The sequence below is a fragment of the Hemibagrus wyckioides genome, linkage group LG06 (assembly GCF_019097595.1).
Source record: "Hemibagrus wyckioides isolate EC202008001 linkage group LG06, SWU_Hwy_1.0, whole genome shotgun sequence".
Taxonomy (NCBI): domain Eukaryota; kingdom Metazoa; phylum Chordata; class Actinopteri; order Siluriformes; family Bagridae; genus Hemibagrus; species Hemibagrus wyckioides.
In genome coordinates, this window is record NC_080715.1 from 34749015 (window position 1) to 34768940 (window position 19926).

At 40.9% G+C, this 19926-nt stretch overlaps 1 protein-coding gene across 3 annotated transcripts in view; it reads right to left on the reverse strand.

Annotated features, from left to right (window-relative positions):
- Positions 1–19926, reverse strand: part of nbas (NBAS subunit of NRZ tethering complex) — a 256830-nt gene that overhangs the window by 68385 nt on the left and 168519 nt on the right. For all 3 annotated transcript variants that reach the window (XM_058393499.1, XM_058393497.1, XM_058393500.1), the window contains exons 41-42: positions 3389–3621; positions 2548–2658 (exon numbers count right to left, since the gene is read on the reverse strand). In XM_058393499.1, the coding sequence (XP_058249482.1) occupies positions 2548–2658; positions 3389–3621 (344 nt within the window). The remainder of the gene's footprint in view (positions 1–2547; positions 2659–3388; positions 3622–19926) is intronic.

Consider the following 19926-nt stretch of genomic DNA (forward strand, 5'->3'; position numbering starts at 1 on the left):
AAAAGTTCTTGAAGGCTCTTGAGATGGCAGCGCTGATCATCAGACTGAGGGTTAATTAAAAACCAACAGGGCTTTCTACATGAACTAGACAGAGGGTAAAAAAATTAGCTTCGACTTAATCTAGTAGCCTGTAAGGTCAATCGTCCTAAGAGAAGAAATGTCTTGCATTTTACAGCATCATTTAAATGAACTATAGGCTAACAGGGAAGAGAGATCTAATCTGTAGAATAACCAGCAGAGCTCAGAGCGAGACACGTCATTCTGATGGCAGGCGCACTTCCTGGTTGGAGAAACGTAGGTCACATGATTACTGAGGAGTCGCCTACAACTGAAACATTCACGCTAGTACGATGTCGTCGATGCTGTAATCGTAAAACATAGCATTATGAACGATGCCACAAATGACGAAGCTGGACACAGCGCTAGACTTACTGTACTTTAAATGTATGTCTAATGTAAACGCTCCGAGATTATACATATATAAATATTAATATATACAATAATGTGAAATAATTGCAATAATGCGATATAATTTTTCTATATCGTGATTTTATTATTATTATTATTTTTATTATTATTATTTTCCAATCAGTTATATATTTTTTTCAATATATAAAAATATACAAAGGACAATAATAATAATAAAAAATACAACAAGAATAATATTATTATTAATATAAAATTATTATTGATGCTGTTTTGTTATTTTATTATTATTATTATTATTATTATTATTATTATTATTATTATTATTATTATTATCCTCAGATTATTTATATATTTTAATAAAAGATGTATAACAAAAATTTCCAATATGTTTTTAAAAAATATATAACAATCTACAGAGGACTTTTATGATAAATGTCTCTCTATAATATCTTTTAAAATTTCAAGTCACCTTGCCTTGATATGATCTTTTTCTTTAGCTGCTATCCCTTTATCTCTAAAACTATGCAAATGTCCCCACTGTGGGGCAAGTAAAGATTCTCTTCTCTTCTCTTCTCTTCTCTTCTCTTCTCTTCTCTTCTCTTCTCTTCTCTTCTCTTCTCTTCTCTATAAGGATCTTCTAGAGTTACTCGAGAGCATGTGAAAGTGTTACTTAAGATGTACAGCACTTCCTGTCTTGTAGTGGGGGGGGGATTTGGGTATAATGAAAATTTATGTTTAATGTCACAATAACAAACCTTCGAAATGCAATTTTTTTTAATAAATAAAACATAATTAGCACAATGACTCGGATTCCACACACCAGTGATGGAGCGTCTCACACCTGAGCAATATTCCAGCGGTTATATTTACACACATATTTCATCTCGAATAGAAAGAAATAAAGTCTGGAAAACAAGCTTTATTCTCATTAGACCATGATCAATAAACCGTGCATCTAATTATAATCATGTTCATCGGTGGAAATAAACGCAGCGTAAGAAATATTTATGTTGCCGTTTCCTCGGCCGTAACGAGGCTATTTGCTGACAAAAGGAAAAAAAAAAAAAAAAAAACAACACAAAGTTTGTGAATAATTGCAAAAGTTTGTGAACAGACCCTCTGGTGAAATTCAGGGCCAGAGATATAAATTGTGTAGATTAATTGAAGAGAGATTATGAAAAGCGGTTTCTTATTTCATGTTGTAGACAGAGAAAGAGAGAAAACAAGTGCTCCTGCATGCTAATGAGCGACAGAGCGAGCCTTGCAGGGAGGGAAGGAGGGAAGGAGGGAGGAGGAGGCAAAAAATATCACAGGCGGTAAATCGGTTTCACGCGCTTAATCTGCTCTACAGAGGAACCCATGCAAAGCGGAGTGTTTATACAGAGAGAATAAAGAAAAGCAAATTAGTCACATAAACAAGACAAAACAAGTGTGTTTAAGAGAGAGAGAGAGAGAGAGAGTGAGAGAGAGAGATCTGAAAGAATAGGCATGAAGAGAGAGAGACAGAGAGCGAGAGAGTGAGAGAGAGAGAGAGACCTGGAAGAGGAGGCATGAAGAGAGAGAAAGACTGAATGTTACACTGCCAACACTTCAGCGACAAATTAACCATGTGGAAGATTACATAAAACGTGTGTGTGTGCGAACTAGTTTCAGTGTGTGTGTGTGAGTGTGTACACTGGTTTCAGTGTGTGTGTGTGTACACTGGTTTCAGTGTGTGTGAGAGTGTACACTGGTTTCAGTGTGTGTGTGTGAGAGTGTGTACAATGGTTTCAGTGTGTGTGTGTGTACACTGGTTTCAGTGTGTGTGTGTGAGTGTGTACACTGGTTTCAGTGTGTGTGTGTGTGTGTGTACACTGGTTTCAGTGTGTGTGTGTGTCTCACTCTGAGCTCTGCTGGTTATTCTTTGTGATGACACAGTTTACAGGTTATTTTAAGCCCCGCCCACTCACATGCCTTCCTGTTCACTGTATTCACTCAGTATTCATAATAACAACAGTACAAAATTTTGTGCCCCCATGGCTGCTGTGTGAGGATTTCTCAACAACATTTTTTAAAAATAATGTTTTATGCTCTGTGAGTGTGTGTGTGTGTGTGTGTGTTGTAAGGAGACTTCCTTACCCGCTGTCCGTGAACAGGAACTCGAGATGCGTCATATACACCTCCCATAGTGGAATACTGTAGCGCTGAGCCAAGGAGCGAGAGATCCCGTATACACTCTCATCTAAAGTCCTACACACACACACGCACACACAGAGGCAGTATATTATTGGTTGTAACACTAAGTAGTATTATAGTAATAGTCTATTAACACCTAAAAATTCAAAAAGTAACACTAACATATTCTAAAAGTAAGACACTACTGATAGAAACAGCAATTTTGATCAGATTTCATTTTGTTAGATAGATAGATAGATAGATAGATAGATAGATAGATAGATAGATAGATAGATAGATAGATAGATAGATAGATAGATAGATAGATAGATAGATAGATAGATAGATAGATAGATAGATAGATAGAATGAATGAATGTCTCAGATTAACCCTCCTCAGATTGATGTGGAATATAATCTCTCAGATTAACCCTCCAGAGCTGCAGATGGCTGAACTGACACACACACACACACATATGCAGAAAGACACGCACACACACAGAAACACATGCACACACAGCAAACATACAGAAAGACACATATACACACACATATACAAAAACACATGCGCACACACACACACTGTATACATACACACACACACACACAGAAAGACATATATATACACACACACACAAATACACACATACATACATACAAACAGAAAGACACACAGAGAAACACACGCGTGCACACACACACAAACACATGCATACACACACACTGTATACACACACACAGAAAGACACATACATATACGCACACACACAGAAAAACATACACACACACACACAGTCAGCACGCACTCAGCCAGGCCGAGGATGGTCTCTTTTTTGTAGTGGCCGTCGTTACTGAAGCGCTGCACGTCCACTCCGCGGCCGAGACGCCGCAGCACCTGCGCCTGAGTGAAATCCGTCAGACGCTCACTGTACAGCTGCAGCTGACCGATCAGAGCCTCAAGCTCCTCATCACCCCAGTCCAAACCTTCATGCTCTCTCACATGCTTGGTCACGAGGCGAATCAGCTCCTTCGGATCGGCCTGCAGACACACACACAGGGAAGAGAAGATGAAGCTGAGGAGACATAACGCATGAAAACTTCAACACGAGTGAAATCCTGGGCTCATGCAATTCATCACAATGATGGTGGAAAGTTTTAGAGAAACACAGCAGAGATGCTATAAATAAAAATCACTAAACATCAAACTCAATACTCGAGTTAGCACTGCCTTCACACATGCAGCGACTCGCAGCAACAGACTGACCAGTGATCAGTCACTTTTACTGAGATCTGACAGAGTTACGTTAGAGACCAGAAGTGGGCATGTCCAATGCTGCGATGAAAAAAGTTGAAAAAAAAAAAGAGTTTCGCTTCATGAGCTCCGCCCACTGAGAAACATTGTTACCATGACAACCAGTAATAAGAATGATTAATAATGACATGAAGAGATAGACAGGCAGACAGACAGAGAGACAGGCAGACAGACAGACAGACAGACAAAGAGATAAAATCTCAAATAAAAACACTTAAACCTAAAGTCCTAGAGCTTTAGATCAACTCCACATCCAGAAGCACAGTTAGTAAAACTAGTTAAACAATAGTAATAACCCAAAATAAAGTGGTTGTTATAAACTAAGCAGGACATTTAAAGTGTGAGGTCTCGCAGACGTTCAGTCATCATCATGTATTAATTTAGTCTTCAGAATATTCACAATCTCTCTGTAATCAGATTCTGATTTATTTATTCCGCCTCTGCTACTTCGCTCCGGTTCAGTATTTCAAGCTTTCTATCCATCATGCCTCAGTACATCTTTCACAAATCAGGAGACTCCTGATTATTTTTGGCAACATCATCATTTTCTCAGGTTTAGCTGGAAGTTGGTTATGTTCAGAGGCCCAGCAGTGTTTAGCTTTGTTGGTCCTGGGATTCAAACTCACAACCGTCTGATCAGTAGTCCAGCTCCTTGACCACTAAGCTACCACCTTCCCTTGACGTAGTATATCTGCTCTCGACTAAAGATATGCATGTATTTTTTATCCTGAAATGCTGTGCTCTCTCAGAACCGTCAGAGGGAACCCTTACCCGAGTATTGAGCAACTTCCGGGTCCGGTTACTTTTAAGCAGGATGCATGCTAACTTCCGCGTGAAGTATCGTTCCTTTGTGCACATACCAAGCTGTTTCTTTGTTCGTTCGAAAATATTCCTATATATATATATATATATATATATGTGTCGTAAGCAGATGATGTCTGAAAAAAATCTACATCTTCACATTTGAGTGGAAGAGTGGAAGCTCCTGCTGTTGTAGATCATCTGCTTCACGTTTGAGATGCTTTTCTGTTTGCTTCTTTGTGATACCGTCACCTTCCTGTCACATTAAACCAAAAAGCTGAACGCCTCCCTTTCCATCAGTGGGATGTTTTCTGTTTTCCGCACCACTCTGTCTGACCTCTAGACTCTTTACTCTGTGTGAAAAGCAGCAGCAATTCTGATGTTTGCTGTAAGACTGAATTAATTTAGAAATAAGAAAAAATATATTTCTGTAACTGCATCAGGAATCAAAATCAAGTGAACAATGGAGTGATTCCTATGACTTAAATACGCATCATTGCTCAAATCCTCTGTTTTAAGCATTTAAGCCTATATTTGGTTTAAGGACAAGGATGTATGTGTGTGTGTATGTGTGTATGTGTGTGTGTGTGTGTGTTTGTGTGTCAGGGCTATGAAGTTTATGATGAATGTGGGGCTGATTCCCAATCTCTGTATTCAGTCATGCGCTACAACTCTGGTTTATTTGCACACTAGTAATTATGCTAAACAGATTTTTTTTTCTTCCTCTCAGTCGGAAAAGCTTTACATGGCGCCGATCCTGTAATATCCGACTCTTAGTTGTGTGTGTGGGTGTAAGGTGTGCGTGCCTCTGCATCTCAGCTGAATTAAATGACAGTTTTTAGGTGTTAAAGGACAGAAAGGCAGCTGATGGTCAGGGAGGGATTGGCACCAATAATGACACAAAAGGATTTAGACACACACACACACAATGGGAGGTGTGTCCTTTAAAAATAGAAAAATTAATAAATAAATGACTGAACCTCTGCTGACTCACAGCACTAGAGGACTTGCAGCTGCTTCAAAACCCCAGACGCTCGAGTAGGTTTTTATCGTCTCGTTCAACACGGTGCCATTAATGCATTAAATTAAAAAAGATGCCGGGTTGAAACAAGCGAGGAAGGGTAAGTGCCAGGGTTAATTGAAATTTTATTTCTATAAATTCTAATCAAACCTTGTTAAGTTCCTATTGCATTATTACTACACTATTAATGTGTTATAACTACCCAAGAAACCATGATGGAATAAAGCTACGTTCACACACACACACACAGGGATTTTATCGCTGTTAGCCTCCAACTGTGCTATGGGCGTTTCTTCTACTGGTTGCCATAGTAACAATGTTTCTTTTTGGGCGGAGCAAGCGCTTGGCGACTAAAATGGAACGTTCTGGAGGGAGATTTGGCGCTTGTGTATAAAATTCATTCTGTATCATATGATACGTGATGAAGGAGTAGCGCTCTATTATCTTCGTTCCTATTGGTAGTCGCTGTTCTGAGAAATACAGAGCATATTTGCATACGTTGGAGACGCCCACATCTAGTCGTCTCCATGAGTCACTGAAAATGGAATTTGTTGCTTTGTCGCTAAATGTAGCATGAGTCCAACATTCCACACGTCCAGATGACTGTGTATTTCGGAAAAATAAAAAAATAAAAATAGGAGTGTTGTATTTCAACATTTGCTTCAGTTTGGAGCAGAGATTTCTCAAGAATCGCTTTCAAATAACATTTATCAAAGACTTGCACGCTGGCTGCTTATTTAAACTCGATGAATTATGTAACACTTGTAGGAATTCCTCTGTGTTTTTTGTTTTTCTATCTAACACTGGATGTGTGTCCATTTTTCAGGAAGTAGCACTGACACTTCTAGAAAAATATCATACTTTGTTTTGATTGACTTCAATTCAGAGCCAACTGCGATGGCTTCTAATCTAAATCTAAAATCTAGCCTAGATACGAATCTAATGCAAACTAGATATAAATCTAATGGATATAAATAGATTTTTTTTTTTTTTTACAATTTTTTATTCAGCACTAATATGCTGGCTTGATGTAAGATCTGATCACAGGGTAGAAATCTCTGTCTAATCAATATGAGAAATGAAAAAAATATAATAAAATAAATAAATACAGAAATACAAATGGCGCTTTATCCTCTGGGTTTTTGGGGCGTTTTTACACCCATTAGTCCATCTGCTGAGTCTGAATCAGAAAATTGATCCGTTTAGTTTGTTGGCTGTTTGGATTAGTGAAGCTTCACACTGCATTAAACAAACCAGCAAGCAGAAGAAAACAGCTGGGAGGAAAATGTGGAGACGAGGGGAAAAAATATCCTCAGATCCTTCATCTTCATCTTCACAACAAAGTCAATGGTGATTGGTCCAAAGTGTTGTACAGAACATCTCCCATGAAAAATCTCACCACGGTTGAGACTGAATCTTAGTGCGACATCAGGAGACAGACCGAAGAAGTTAATTAATCAGATAATTAGTTCATTAAGATCTTAACGCTTGTGTTGCAGAGAATAGATAAAGAAGGTCAATAATGTCTGTGGAACCAGACCAGAAAGAACGTGATATCCAAAGAAGACTTTTAAATAGATTCCAAACTGAAGAGGAAGTCAGTGAGGAAATGCCAAAACAGGGGAACAGATCAGATCTCTCTTTGTGATTAAAAATCTAAAAGCTGTCGTTAAATGTCGTGCAAGCTGTGAGGGAGAAAAAACATGAAGACCAGCAGTACAAAACATGAGGAAGACCAGCAGTACCAAACATGAAGAAGACCAGCAGTACCAAACATGAGGAAGATCAGCAGTACAAAACATGAAGAAGACCAGCAGTACCAAACATGAGGAAGACCAGCAGTACAAAACATGAGGAAGACCAGCAGTACAAAACATGAAGAAGACCAGCAGTACAAAACATGAAGAAGACCAGCAGTACAAAACATGAGGAAGACCAGCAGTACCAAACATGAGGAAGACCAGCAGTACCAAACATGAAGAAGACCAGCAGTACCAAACATGAGGAAGATCAGCAGTACAAAACATGAAGAAGACCAGCAGTACCAAACATGAAGAAGACCAGCGGTACAAAACATGAAGAAGACCAGCGGTACAAAACATGAAGAAGACCAGCGGTACAAAACATGAGGAAGACCAGCGGTACAAAACATGAGGAAGACCAGCGGTACAAAACATGAGGAAGACCAGCGGTACAAAACATGAGGAAGACCAGCGGTACAAAACATGAGGAAGACCAGCGGTACAAAACATGAGGAAGACCAGCAGTACAAAACATGAGGAAGACCAGCAGTACAAAACATGAGGAAGACCAGCGGTACAAAACATGAGGAAGACCAGCAGTACAAAACATGAGGAAGACCAGCAGTACCAAACATGAAGAAGACCAGCAGTACAAAACATGAAGAAGACCAGCAGTACAAAACATGAGGAAGACCAGCGGTACCAAACATGAGGAAGACCAGCGGTACCAAACATGAAGAAGACCAGCAGTACAAAACATGAGGAAGACCAGCAGTACAAAACATGAGGAAGACCAGCGGTACAAAACACGAAGAAGACCAGCAGTACAAAACATGAGGCAGACCAGCAGTACAAAACATGAAGACCAGCAGTACAAAACATGAGGAAGACCAGCAGTACAAAACATGAGGAATACTGGTATGCAAAACATAAGGAAGACCAGCGTACTAAGCATGAGGAAGACCAGCAGTACAAAACATGAGGAAGACCAGCAGTACAAAACATGAGGAAGACCAGCAGTACCAAACATGAGGAAGACCAGCAGTACAAAACATGAGGAAGACCAGCAGTACAAAACATGAGGAAGACCAGCAGTACAAAACATGAGGAAGACCAGCAGTACAAAACATGAGGAAGACCAGCAGTACCAAACATGAGGAAGACCAGCAGTACAAAACATGAGGAAGACCAGCAGTACAAAACATGAGGAAGACCAGCAGTACCAAACATGAGGAAGACCAGCAGTACAAAACATGAGGAAGACCAGCAGTACAAAACATGAGGAAGACCAGCAGTACAAAACATGAGGAAGACCAGCAGTACCAAACATGAGGAAGACCAGCAGTACCAAACATGAGGAAGACCAGCAGTACAAAACATGAGGAAGACCAGCAGTACCAAACATGAGGAAGACCAGCAGTACCAAACATGAGGAAGACCAGCAGTACCAAACATGAGGAAGACCAGCAGTACCAAACATGAGGAAGACCAGCAGTACCAAACATGAGGAAGACCAGCAGTACAAAACATGAGGAAGACCAGCAGTACCAAACATGAGGAAGACCAGCAGTACAAAACATGAGGAAGACCAGCAGTACCAAACATGAGGAAGACCAGCAGTACAAAACATGAGGAAGACCAGCAGTACCAAACATGAGGAAGACCAGCAGTACCAAACATGAGGAAGACCAGCAATACAAAACATGAGGAAGACCAGCAGTACAAAACATGAGGAAGACCAGCAGTACCAAACATGAGGAAGACCAGCAGTACAAAACATGAGGAAGACCAGCAGTACAAAACATGAGGAAGACCAGCAGTACAAAACAAAGAATTCCAGTAGTACATGAAGAACAGATTCCTGGAGTCTCTGGGTCTATTTGATAGAAGCTGCTTTAACTTCTTGAAGCTTCCCTGAAGGACAGAACTAATCTGTTTACCAAAAAGTCAAAGATCCACTCGTGTCTTCCTGATATGATGAAAGAAAAGAACTGGAGCTCAAGGCCAGAGGAAACGATGGCTAAAGTAACGGAGAAACCTGAGCACAGAAAACATGGAAACAAAAAAAACATTGGAGGACGATAAGGTTCACATCTCAGACAAATAACCCCAAACACTAACCCTAAAAACCCCTAAACCTTAACCATAACCCCACCCCTAACACTACCCCTAACCCTTAAACCCTAATCCTAACCCTTTCACCTTCTCCTTGTTCCCTTAACAAGGCTATCCAGAAAGGGGATGGTCCTCAACTCTGGAGAAAAACAAACTGCCTGGAAAACTTCCTTCAGACTTGCTGCTCTGATGAGTACTGAAACATCTCGAACTAGAAAGAAGTCCAAAGTGACAAACACACCTGGAGGAGTGAGAATCCACACACACACACACACACACACACACACACACACACACACACACACACCAGTGTTCAGGTCAGTACTTTTGAGTCCATAAACAAACAAGTTGATAGAATGTTCCTGGATTCTGAGGCTCATGCCACATTCTGAAGGTTTTTCTTTAGCTCTGGAGAAGATCAGACATCTCCTGAACAAAGTGACCATGCTGAAAACAATTCGCTAATACTATAACTGGTAACTGAAAAAATTATGCTAATTAATTAATTGGTTAATTATGTCTCAATATTATGTGCTGTTCTGTTAAATAATAAGAACTTTAAGACCAGCAATGTGTCATATTTAACATTAAATATCTACATTAAATATCATAATTACTGCTGACATCATCGCTAATTAGAATTAATGGTCAATGTGTTAATTACGAGATTTATTAATGAACTGAATAGTTATCTAAGTAATGAGGGTCAATAGAGGCGACGTGCACATGATCACCGCATGAAGAGCTGGGATAGAGGGATAGATAGACGGATAGAGGGATGGAGAGAGGGATAGATAGACGGATAGAGGGATGGATAGAGGGAGAGATTGATTGATAGAGGGATAGACTGATGGATAAAGTGATAAATAGAGGGATACATTGGTGGCTAGAGGGATAGATTGATGGATAGAGGAATCAATAGAGGGATATATAGAGGGATAGATTGATGGGTAGAGGAATCAATAGAGGGATATATAGAGGGATAGATTGATGGATAGAGGAATCGCTAGAGGGATATATAGAGGGATAGATTGATGGATAGAGGAATCGCTAGAGGGATATATAGAGGGATAGATTGATGGATAGAGGAATCGATAGAGGGATATATAGAGGGATAGATTGATGGGTAGAGGGATATATAGAGGGGCAGAGGAATAGAGAGATAGAGGGATATAGATTGATGGATAGAGGAATCGATAGAGGGATATATAGAGGGATAGATTGATGGATAGAGGGATATATAGAGGGATAAATTGATGGATAGAGGAATCGATAGAGGGATAGATTGATGGATAGAGGAATCAATAGAGGGATATATAGAGGGATAGATTGATGGGTAGAGGGATATATAGAGGGGCAGAGGAATAGAGAGATAGAGGGATATAGATTGATGGATAGAGGAGTCGATAGAGGGATATATAGAGGGATAGATTGATGGATAGAGGAATCGATAGAGGGATATATAGAGGGATAGATTGATGGATAGAGGAATCAATAGAGGGATATATAGAGGGATAGACTGATGGATAGAGGAATCGATAGAGGGATATATAGAGGGATAGATTGATGGATAGAGGAATCGATAGAGGGATATATAGAGGGATAGATTGATGGATAGAGGAATCGATAGAGGGATATATAGAGGGATAGATTGATGGATAGAGGAATCGATAGAGGGATATATAGAGGGATAGATTGATGGGTAGAGGGATATATAGAGGGGCAGAGGAATAGAGAGATAGAGGGATATAGATTGATGAATAGAGGAATCGATAGAGGGATATATAGAGGGATAGATTGATGGATAGAGGAATCGATAGAGGGATATATAGAGGGATAGATTGATGGATAGAGGAATCGATAGAGGGATATATAGAGGGATAGATTGATGGATAGAGGAATCGATAGAGGGATATATAGAGGGATAGATTGATGGGTAGAGGGATATACAGAGGGGCAGAGGAATAGAGAGATAGAGAGGATATAGATTGATGGATAGAGGGATGGATGGAGGGATAGATAGAGGGATAGACTGATGGATAAAGGGATAAATAGAGGGATACATTGGTGGCTAGAGGGATAGATTGATGGATAGAGGGATATATAGAGGGATAGAGCAATCAATAGAGGGGTATATAGAGGGATAGATTGATGGATAGATGGATAGAGGAATAGATAAAGAGATAGATAGAGGGATAGATTGATAGATAGAGGGATAGATTGATGGATAGAGGGACAGATTCATGGCTAGAGGGATAGATAGAGAGATAGAGGGATAGACTGATGGATAGAGGGATAGAGAGATAGAGGGATAAATTGATGGATAGAGGGAAGACCAAGGCAATTTAAAAGAAAGATAAGACGTAGTGAGGTGGAGGAGGCTGAACTGTAGAATGTTGAGGAGGAACCTGGAGAATAGATGGATTAGGGGAAAGAAGAGTGGAAGAAAGAGAGAATGGAGGAGAGGATGTAGAGGAAGCCTCTTTCACACACACACTCACTCTATCTCTCTCTCTTGTTCTCTCTCACACACTCACTCTATCTCTCGTTTTCTCTTACACACTCTCTCTTTCACTCTCTTACACTCACTCTATCTCTCTCACACATACTCTAACTTTATATATTTCTCTCTCTTACTCTCATCTATCCCTCTATCACACACACACTTACTCTATCTCTCTCATACACACTCTCACTCTATCTCTCTCTCTCTTGTTCTCTCTCACACACTCACTCTATCTCTCTCTCTTGTTCTCTCTCACACACTCACTCTATCTCTCTCTCTTGTTCTCTCTCACACACACTCACTCACTCTCTCTCTCTCTTGTTCTCTCTCACACACTCACTCTATCTCTCTCTCTTGTTCTCTCTCACACACACTCACTCTATCTCTCTCTCTCTTGTTCTCTCACACACTCACTCTATCTCTCTCTCTTGTTCTCTCTCACACACTCACTCTATCTCTCTCTCTTGTTCTCTCTCACACACACTCACTCTATCTCTCTCTCTTGTTCTCTCTCACACACTCACTCTCTCTCTCTCTTGTTCTCTCTCACACACACTCACTCTATCTCTCTCTCTTGTTCTCTCTCACACACACTCACTCTCTCTCTCTCTTGTTCTCTCTCACACACACTCACTCTATCTCTCTCTCTTGTTCTCTCTCACACACACTCACTCTCTCTCTCTCTTGTTCTCTCTCACACACACTCACTCTATCTCTCTCTCTATACACTGTCTCTCTCTGTCTCTCTCACACACACTCACTCTCTCTCTCTCTCTTGTTCTCTCTCACACACACTCACTCTATCTCTCTCATACACACTCTCTCTCTCTCTCTCTCTTTTACACACTCTCCCTCTATCTCTCTCATACACACTCTCACTCTATCTCTCTCATACACACTCTCACTCTATCTCTCTCATACACACTCTCACTCTATCTCTCTCATACACACTCTCACTCTATCTCTCTCATACACACTCTCACTCTATCTCTCTCATACACACTCTCACTCTATCTCTCTCATACACTCTCACTCTATCTCTCTCATACACACTCTCACTCTATCTCTCTCATACACACTCTCACTCTATCTCTCTTTCTCACACTATCTTCTCTCATCACTCTTACACTTACTCTATCTCTCATACATACTTCATCTCTAACCTCATCTATCCTGTCTCAATACTCACTCTAATCTCTCTCATACACACTCACTCTATCTCTCTATATACACTCACTCTCTATCTCTCTCATACACACTCTCACTCTCTATCTCTCTCATACACACACTCTCACCTCTATCTCTCTCATACACACTCTCACTCTCTCTCCCCCATCTCTCTCTCATACATACTCTCACTCTATCTCTCTCTCATACACACTCTCACTCTCTATCTCTCTCATACACTCTCACTCTATCTCTTCCTGGCTACTCTCTCTCTATCATACACACATACACACCAATCTCTATCTACACACTCTCACTCTATCTATCTCTCTCATACACACACTCTCACCTCTATCTCTCATACACACTCTCTAAATCTATCTCTCTTACTCAATATCTCTCTCATACACACTGATCTCTCTCATACACTCTCACTCTATCTCTCTCATACACTCACTCCTCTATCCTCATACACACTCTCACTCTTATCTCTCTCATACACTCTCACTCTATCTCTCTCATAATAATTCCTTCACCTCTCACTCTATCTCTCTCATACACACTCACTCTATCTCTCTCATACACTCTCCTCACTCTCTCTCATACCTCTCACTCTCTCTCTCGTTTTCTCCTGTGCACTCTCTCATTATCTCTCTCACACTCACTCCTCTCTCTCACACACTACTCTTTCTCTCTTACATATTTCTCTCTCTCTTTCACTCTTTACACTCTATCCCTCTATCTCTCTCACACATACTCTAACTTACTCTCTTACTCTCATCTATCCTCTATCACTAATCTCACACTTATCTCTCTCATATCTCTCTCATACACACTCTCACTCTCTCTCTCTCATACACACTCTCACTCTCTATCTCTCATACACACTCTCACTCTATCTCTCTCTCATACACTCTAAACTCTCTCACTTCATCTCTCACTCTCATACTCTCCTCTATCTCTCTCATACACACTCTCACTCTATCTCTCTATACTCTCTCATACACTCTCACTCATCTCTCTCATAACACACTCTCACTCTATCTCTCTCTATACACACTCTCACTCCCATCTCTCATGCCAAATTTCACTCTCTATCTCTCTCATACACTCTCACTCTTATCTCTCATACACACTCTCACTCTCTATCTCTCTCTATACACACTCACTCTATCTCTCTCATACACACTCTCACTCTATCTCTCTCAATAACACCACTCTACTCTCTCTTGTTCTCTCTCACACTACTCTGGTATCTCTCGCTTCTCTACACACTCTCTCACTGTCTATACTCACTCTATCTCTCACTCTCACACACATACTCTAACTCTCTCATACACACTCTCACTTCACTCTCATACACATATCTCTCACTCTCTATCTCTCTCATACACACTCTCACTTCATCTCTCTCGGCTTCACACTCTATCTTCTTCTCTCTATACACACTCTCACTCTATCTCTCATACTCTCATTTGGTCTCTCTCATACACACTCTCACTCTATCTCTCAGCAAGACACACTCTCACTTCCATCTCTCTCATACACACTCTATTTCTCATTACTAATTCTTGTCTCTTCATAATAATACTAATTCTGTCTTCTTCATACACACTCTCACTCTATCTCTTCATAGAACACTCTCACTCTTATCTCTCTCATACATACTCACTCTATCTTCCTCATACTCTATCTCTTCCTCATACACTCATTTACACACTTCTTCATACACTCTCACTTATCTCTCTCCTTCTCATACACACTCTCCTCTCTCACACTCACTCTCTCTCTCTCTGTTTCTCTCTCACACACACTCACTCTCTCTCTCTCTTGACTTCTCTCTCACACACACTCTCCCATCTCCTCTATACACACTCTCTCTTGTTCTCTCTCATACACACTCTCACTCTATCTCTCTACACTCTCTCTTTCACTCTGTTACACTCTCACTCTATCTCTCTCATACACTCTCACTCATATATTTCTCTCTCATACTCTCATCTATCTCTCTCATACAAACTCTCACTCTATCTCTCTCATACACACTCTCACTCTATCTCTCTCATACACACTCTCACTCTATCTCTCTCATACACTCTCACTCTATCTCTCTCATACACTCTCACTCTATCTCTCTCATACACACTCTCACTCTATCTCTCTCATACACACTCACACTATCTCTCTCATACACTCTCACTCTATCTCTCTCATACACACTCACTCTATCTCTCTCATACACACTCACTCTATCTCTCTCATACACACTCACTCTATCTCTCTCATACACACTCACTCTATCTCTCTCATACACACTCTCACTCTATCTCTCTCATACACACTCTCACTCTATCTCTCTCATACACACTCACTCTATCTCTCTCATACACACTCTCACTCTCTCTCTCATACACACTCACTCTCTCTCTCTCTCTTGTTCTCTCTCACACACACTCACGCTCTCTCTCTCTCTTGTTCTCTCTCACACACACTCTCTCTCTCTCTCTCTCTCTTGTTCTCTCTCACACACACTCACGCTCTCTCTCTCTCTTGTTCTCTCTCACACACACTCACTCTATCTCTCTCTCTTGTTCTCTCTCACACACTCACTCTATCTCTCATTTTCTCTTACACACTCTCTCTTTCACTCTCTTACACTCACTCTATCTCTCTCACACATACTCTAACTCTCTCATACACACTCTCACTATCTCTCTCATACACACTCTCACTCTATCTCTCTCATACACACTCTCACTATCTCTCTCATACACACTCTCACTCTATCTCTCTCATACACACTCTCACTCTATCTCTCTCATACACTCTCACTCTATCTCTCTCATACACTCTCACTCTATCTCTCTCATACACACTCACTCTATCTCTCTCATACACACTCTCACTCTCTCTCTCATACACACTCTCACTCTCTCTCTCATACACTCTCTCTCTCTCTCTTGTTCTCTCTCACACACACTCACGCTCTCTCTCTCTCTTGTTCTCTCTCACACACACTCACGCTCTCTCTCTCTCTTGTTCTCTCTCACACACACTCACGCTCTCTCTCTCTCTTGTTCTCTCTCACACACACTCACTCTATCTCTCTCTCTTGTTCTCTCTCACACACTCACTCTATCTCTCGTTTTCTCTTACACACTCTCTCTTTCACTCTGTTACACTCACTCTATCTCTCTCACACATACTCTAACTTTATATATTTCTCTCTCTTACTCTCATCTATCCCTCTATCACACACATGAGAGAGAGATAGAGTGAGAGAGTGAGAGTGTATGAGAGAGATAGAGTGAGAGTGTATGAGAGAGATAGAGTGAGAGTGTATGAGAGAGATAGTGTGAGTGTGTGTATGAGAGAGATAGAGTGAGTGTGTATGAGAGAGATAGAGTGAGAGTGTATGAGAGAGATAGTGAGAGTGTGTATGAGAGAGATAGAGTGAGTGTATGAGAGAGATAGAGTGAGTGTGTATGAGAGAGATTAGAGTGAGAGTGTGTATGAGAAGAGATAGAGTGAGTGTGTATGAGAGAGATAGAGAGAGAGATAGAGTGAGTGTGAATGAGAGAGATAGAGTGAGTGTGTATGAGAGAGATAGAGTGAGAGTGTATGAGAGAGATAGAGAGAGAGTGTGTATGAGAGAGATAGAGTGAGAGTGTCTGAGAGAGATAGAGTGAGAGTGTGTATGAAGAGATAGATGAGTGAGTGTATGAGAGAGATAGAGTGAGAGGAGAGATAGAGTGAGAGTGTGTATGAGAGAGATAGAGTGAGAGTGTGTATGAGAGATAGAGTGAGGTGTATGAAGAGAGATAGAGTGAGAGTGTGTATGAGAGAGATAGCTGTGAGAGAGAGATAGAGGTATGAAGAGAGATAGGAGTGAGAGTGTATGAGAGAGATAGAGTGAGAGGTGTATGAAGAAAGTGTGTATGAGAGAGATAGAGTGAGAGAGTGTGTATGAGAGAGATAGAGTGAAGTAGAGTGAGTGTATGAAGAGAGAAATGAAGTGTATGAGAGAGATAGTGAGTATTAGTATGAGAGAGATAGAGTATTGTATGAAGAGAGATAGAGACTGAAGTGTGTATGAGAGAGATGAAGTGAGTGTATGAGAGATAGAGTGAGTGTGTATGAGAGAGATAGAGTGAGTGTGTATGAGAGAGATAGAGTGAGTGTGTATGAGAGAGATAGAGTGAGTGTGTATGAGAGAGATAGAGTGAGAGTGTATGAGAGAGATAGAGTGAGAGTGTGTATGAGAGAGATAGAGTGAGAGTGTATGAGAGAGATAGAGTGAGAGTGTGTATGAGAGAGATAGAGTGAGAGTGTGTATGAGAGAGATAGAGTGAGAGTGTGTATGAGAGAGATAGAGTGAGAGTGTATGAGAGAGATAGAGTGAGAGTGTGTATGAGAGAGATAGAGTGAGTGTGTATGAGAGAGATAGTGTGAGTGTGTATGAGAGAGATAGAGTGAGAGTGTGTATGAGAGAGATAGAGTGAGAGTGTATGAGAGAGATAGAGTGAGAGTGTGTATGAGAGAGATAGAGCGGGAGTGTGTATGAGTGAGATAGTGTGAGTGTGTATGAGAGAGATAGAGTGGGAGTGTGTATGAGAGAGATAGTGTGAGTGTGTATGAGAGAGATAGAGTGGGAGTGTGTATGAGAGAGATAGAGTGAGAGTGTGTATGAGAGAGATAGAGTGGGAGTGTGTATGAGAGAGATAGAGTGGGAGTGTGTATGAGAGAGATAGTGTGAGTGTGTATGAGAGAGATAGAGTGGGAGTGTGTATGAGAGAGATAGTGTGAGTGTGTATGAGAGAGATAGTGTGAGTGTGTATGAGAGAGATAGAGTGAGAGTGTGTATGAGAGAGATAGTGTGAGTGTGTATGAGAGAGATAGAGTGAGAGTGTGTATGAGAGAGATAGAGTGAGAGTGTATGAGAGAGATAGAGTGAGAGTGTGTATGAGAGAGATAGAGTGAGAGTGTATGAGAGAGATAGAGTGAGAGTGTATGAGAGAGATAGAGTGAGAGTGTATGAGAGAGATAGAGTGAGAGTGTGTATGAGAGAGATAGAGTGAGAGTGTGTATGAGAGAGATAGAGTGAGTGTATGAGAGAGATAGAGTGAGAGTGTGCATGAGAGATAGAGTGTATGAGAGAGATAGTGTGAGTGTGTATGAGAGAGATAGAGTGAGAGTGTGTATGAGAGAGATAGAGTGAGTGTATGAGAGAGATAGAGTGAGTGTATGAGAGAGATAGAGTGAGAGTGTATCTCTCTCATACACACTCTCACTCTATCTCTCTCATACACACTCTCACTCTATCTCTCTCATACACTCTCTCACTCTATCTCTCTCACAATCTAATTATCATTAGAAATTCTTATTTAATATCAGCGATGTCACTCACACTATGGGAGGTTAGCACCTGCACTAACATGTGCTAACACTAACAGGTTCTGAAAGGCTACTGGTGAGAGGAGACACGGAACACACAGCTGAGGGTCTCACTAACGAGCTCGTCAACACTTCCCTCGTTAGGCACCAGACAGAGAGAGAGAAAGAGAGAGAGGGAGGGAGAGAGAGAGAGACACACACAGCCTTGTTTAAGATCTAATTAATTATATTTATTATATTCTCTCTTATTTATGTTCCTGGAAACTCAGTGTTCTCATAAATGTGTTGGTTGATAAGAGATGTTCTTCTCTTTATATTAATGCTTTGGCAATACTGTACATGTATATGGTCATGCCAATAAAGCTTACTGAAACTGATATTGAATTGAGAGAGAGAGAGAGAGAGAGAGAGTGTGTGTGTGTGAGAGAGAACCAAGGAGAAAGAGAGAGGGGGGGGATATGGCAGCGTTGCTTGTACACAGATGATTACCCAGAAATCATTTCATCATGGAGTGAGTGTGCACATGATCTGACGAGACTGCGCTCATTAACACCTACCTGATATCTATTGAAAGCGACACCAACATAACGAGGCCATTAACTCACACCACACACACACACACACACCACACACACCACACAAACACCTCTACACTGTACTTATGGTGTGTTTGGTGTGAATGTTCTGTCCGCTCACTCGACGTCCAGTTGGAACACTGCACATACTACAATGCTAAGTGTTTCTATAGCAACAGCTAATCTGCGGTAGATGGCGATGATGTCGAGGGCTAACGACAGAGACGAGCAGTTCATACAGTGATGAGGTCAAGCTGTGTGTGACAACGGTTACGAAAGGAGTCTCCAGTTTCAGATGAAATGAATTAAATACAGCTTATGACTCTGTAGAGACCAAATGGATCATCATACACACATCCCAAAACACAGACACACATCCCAAACACACACACACATCCCAAACACACACACACATCCCAAACACACACACACACACACATCCCAAACACACACACACATCCCAAACACACACACACATCCCAAACACACACACACATCCCAAACACACACACACATCCCAAAACACACACACACACACACATCCCAAACACACACACACATCCCAAACACACACACACATCCCAAACACACACACACATCCCAAAACACACACACACATCCCAAACACACACACACATCCCAAACACACACACACATCCCAAAACACAGACACATCCCAAACACACACACACATCCCAAACACACACACAC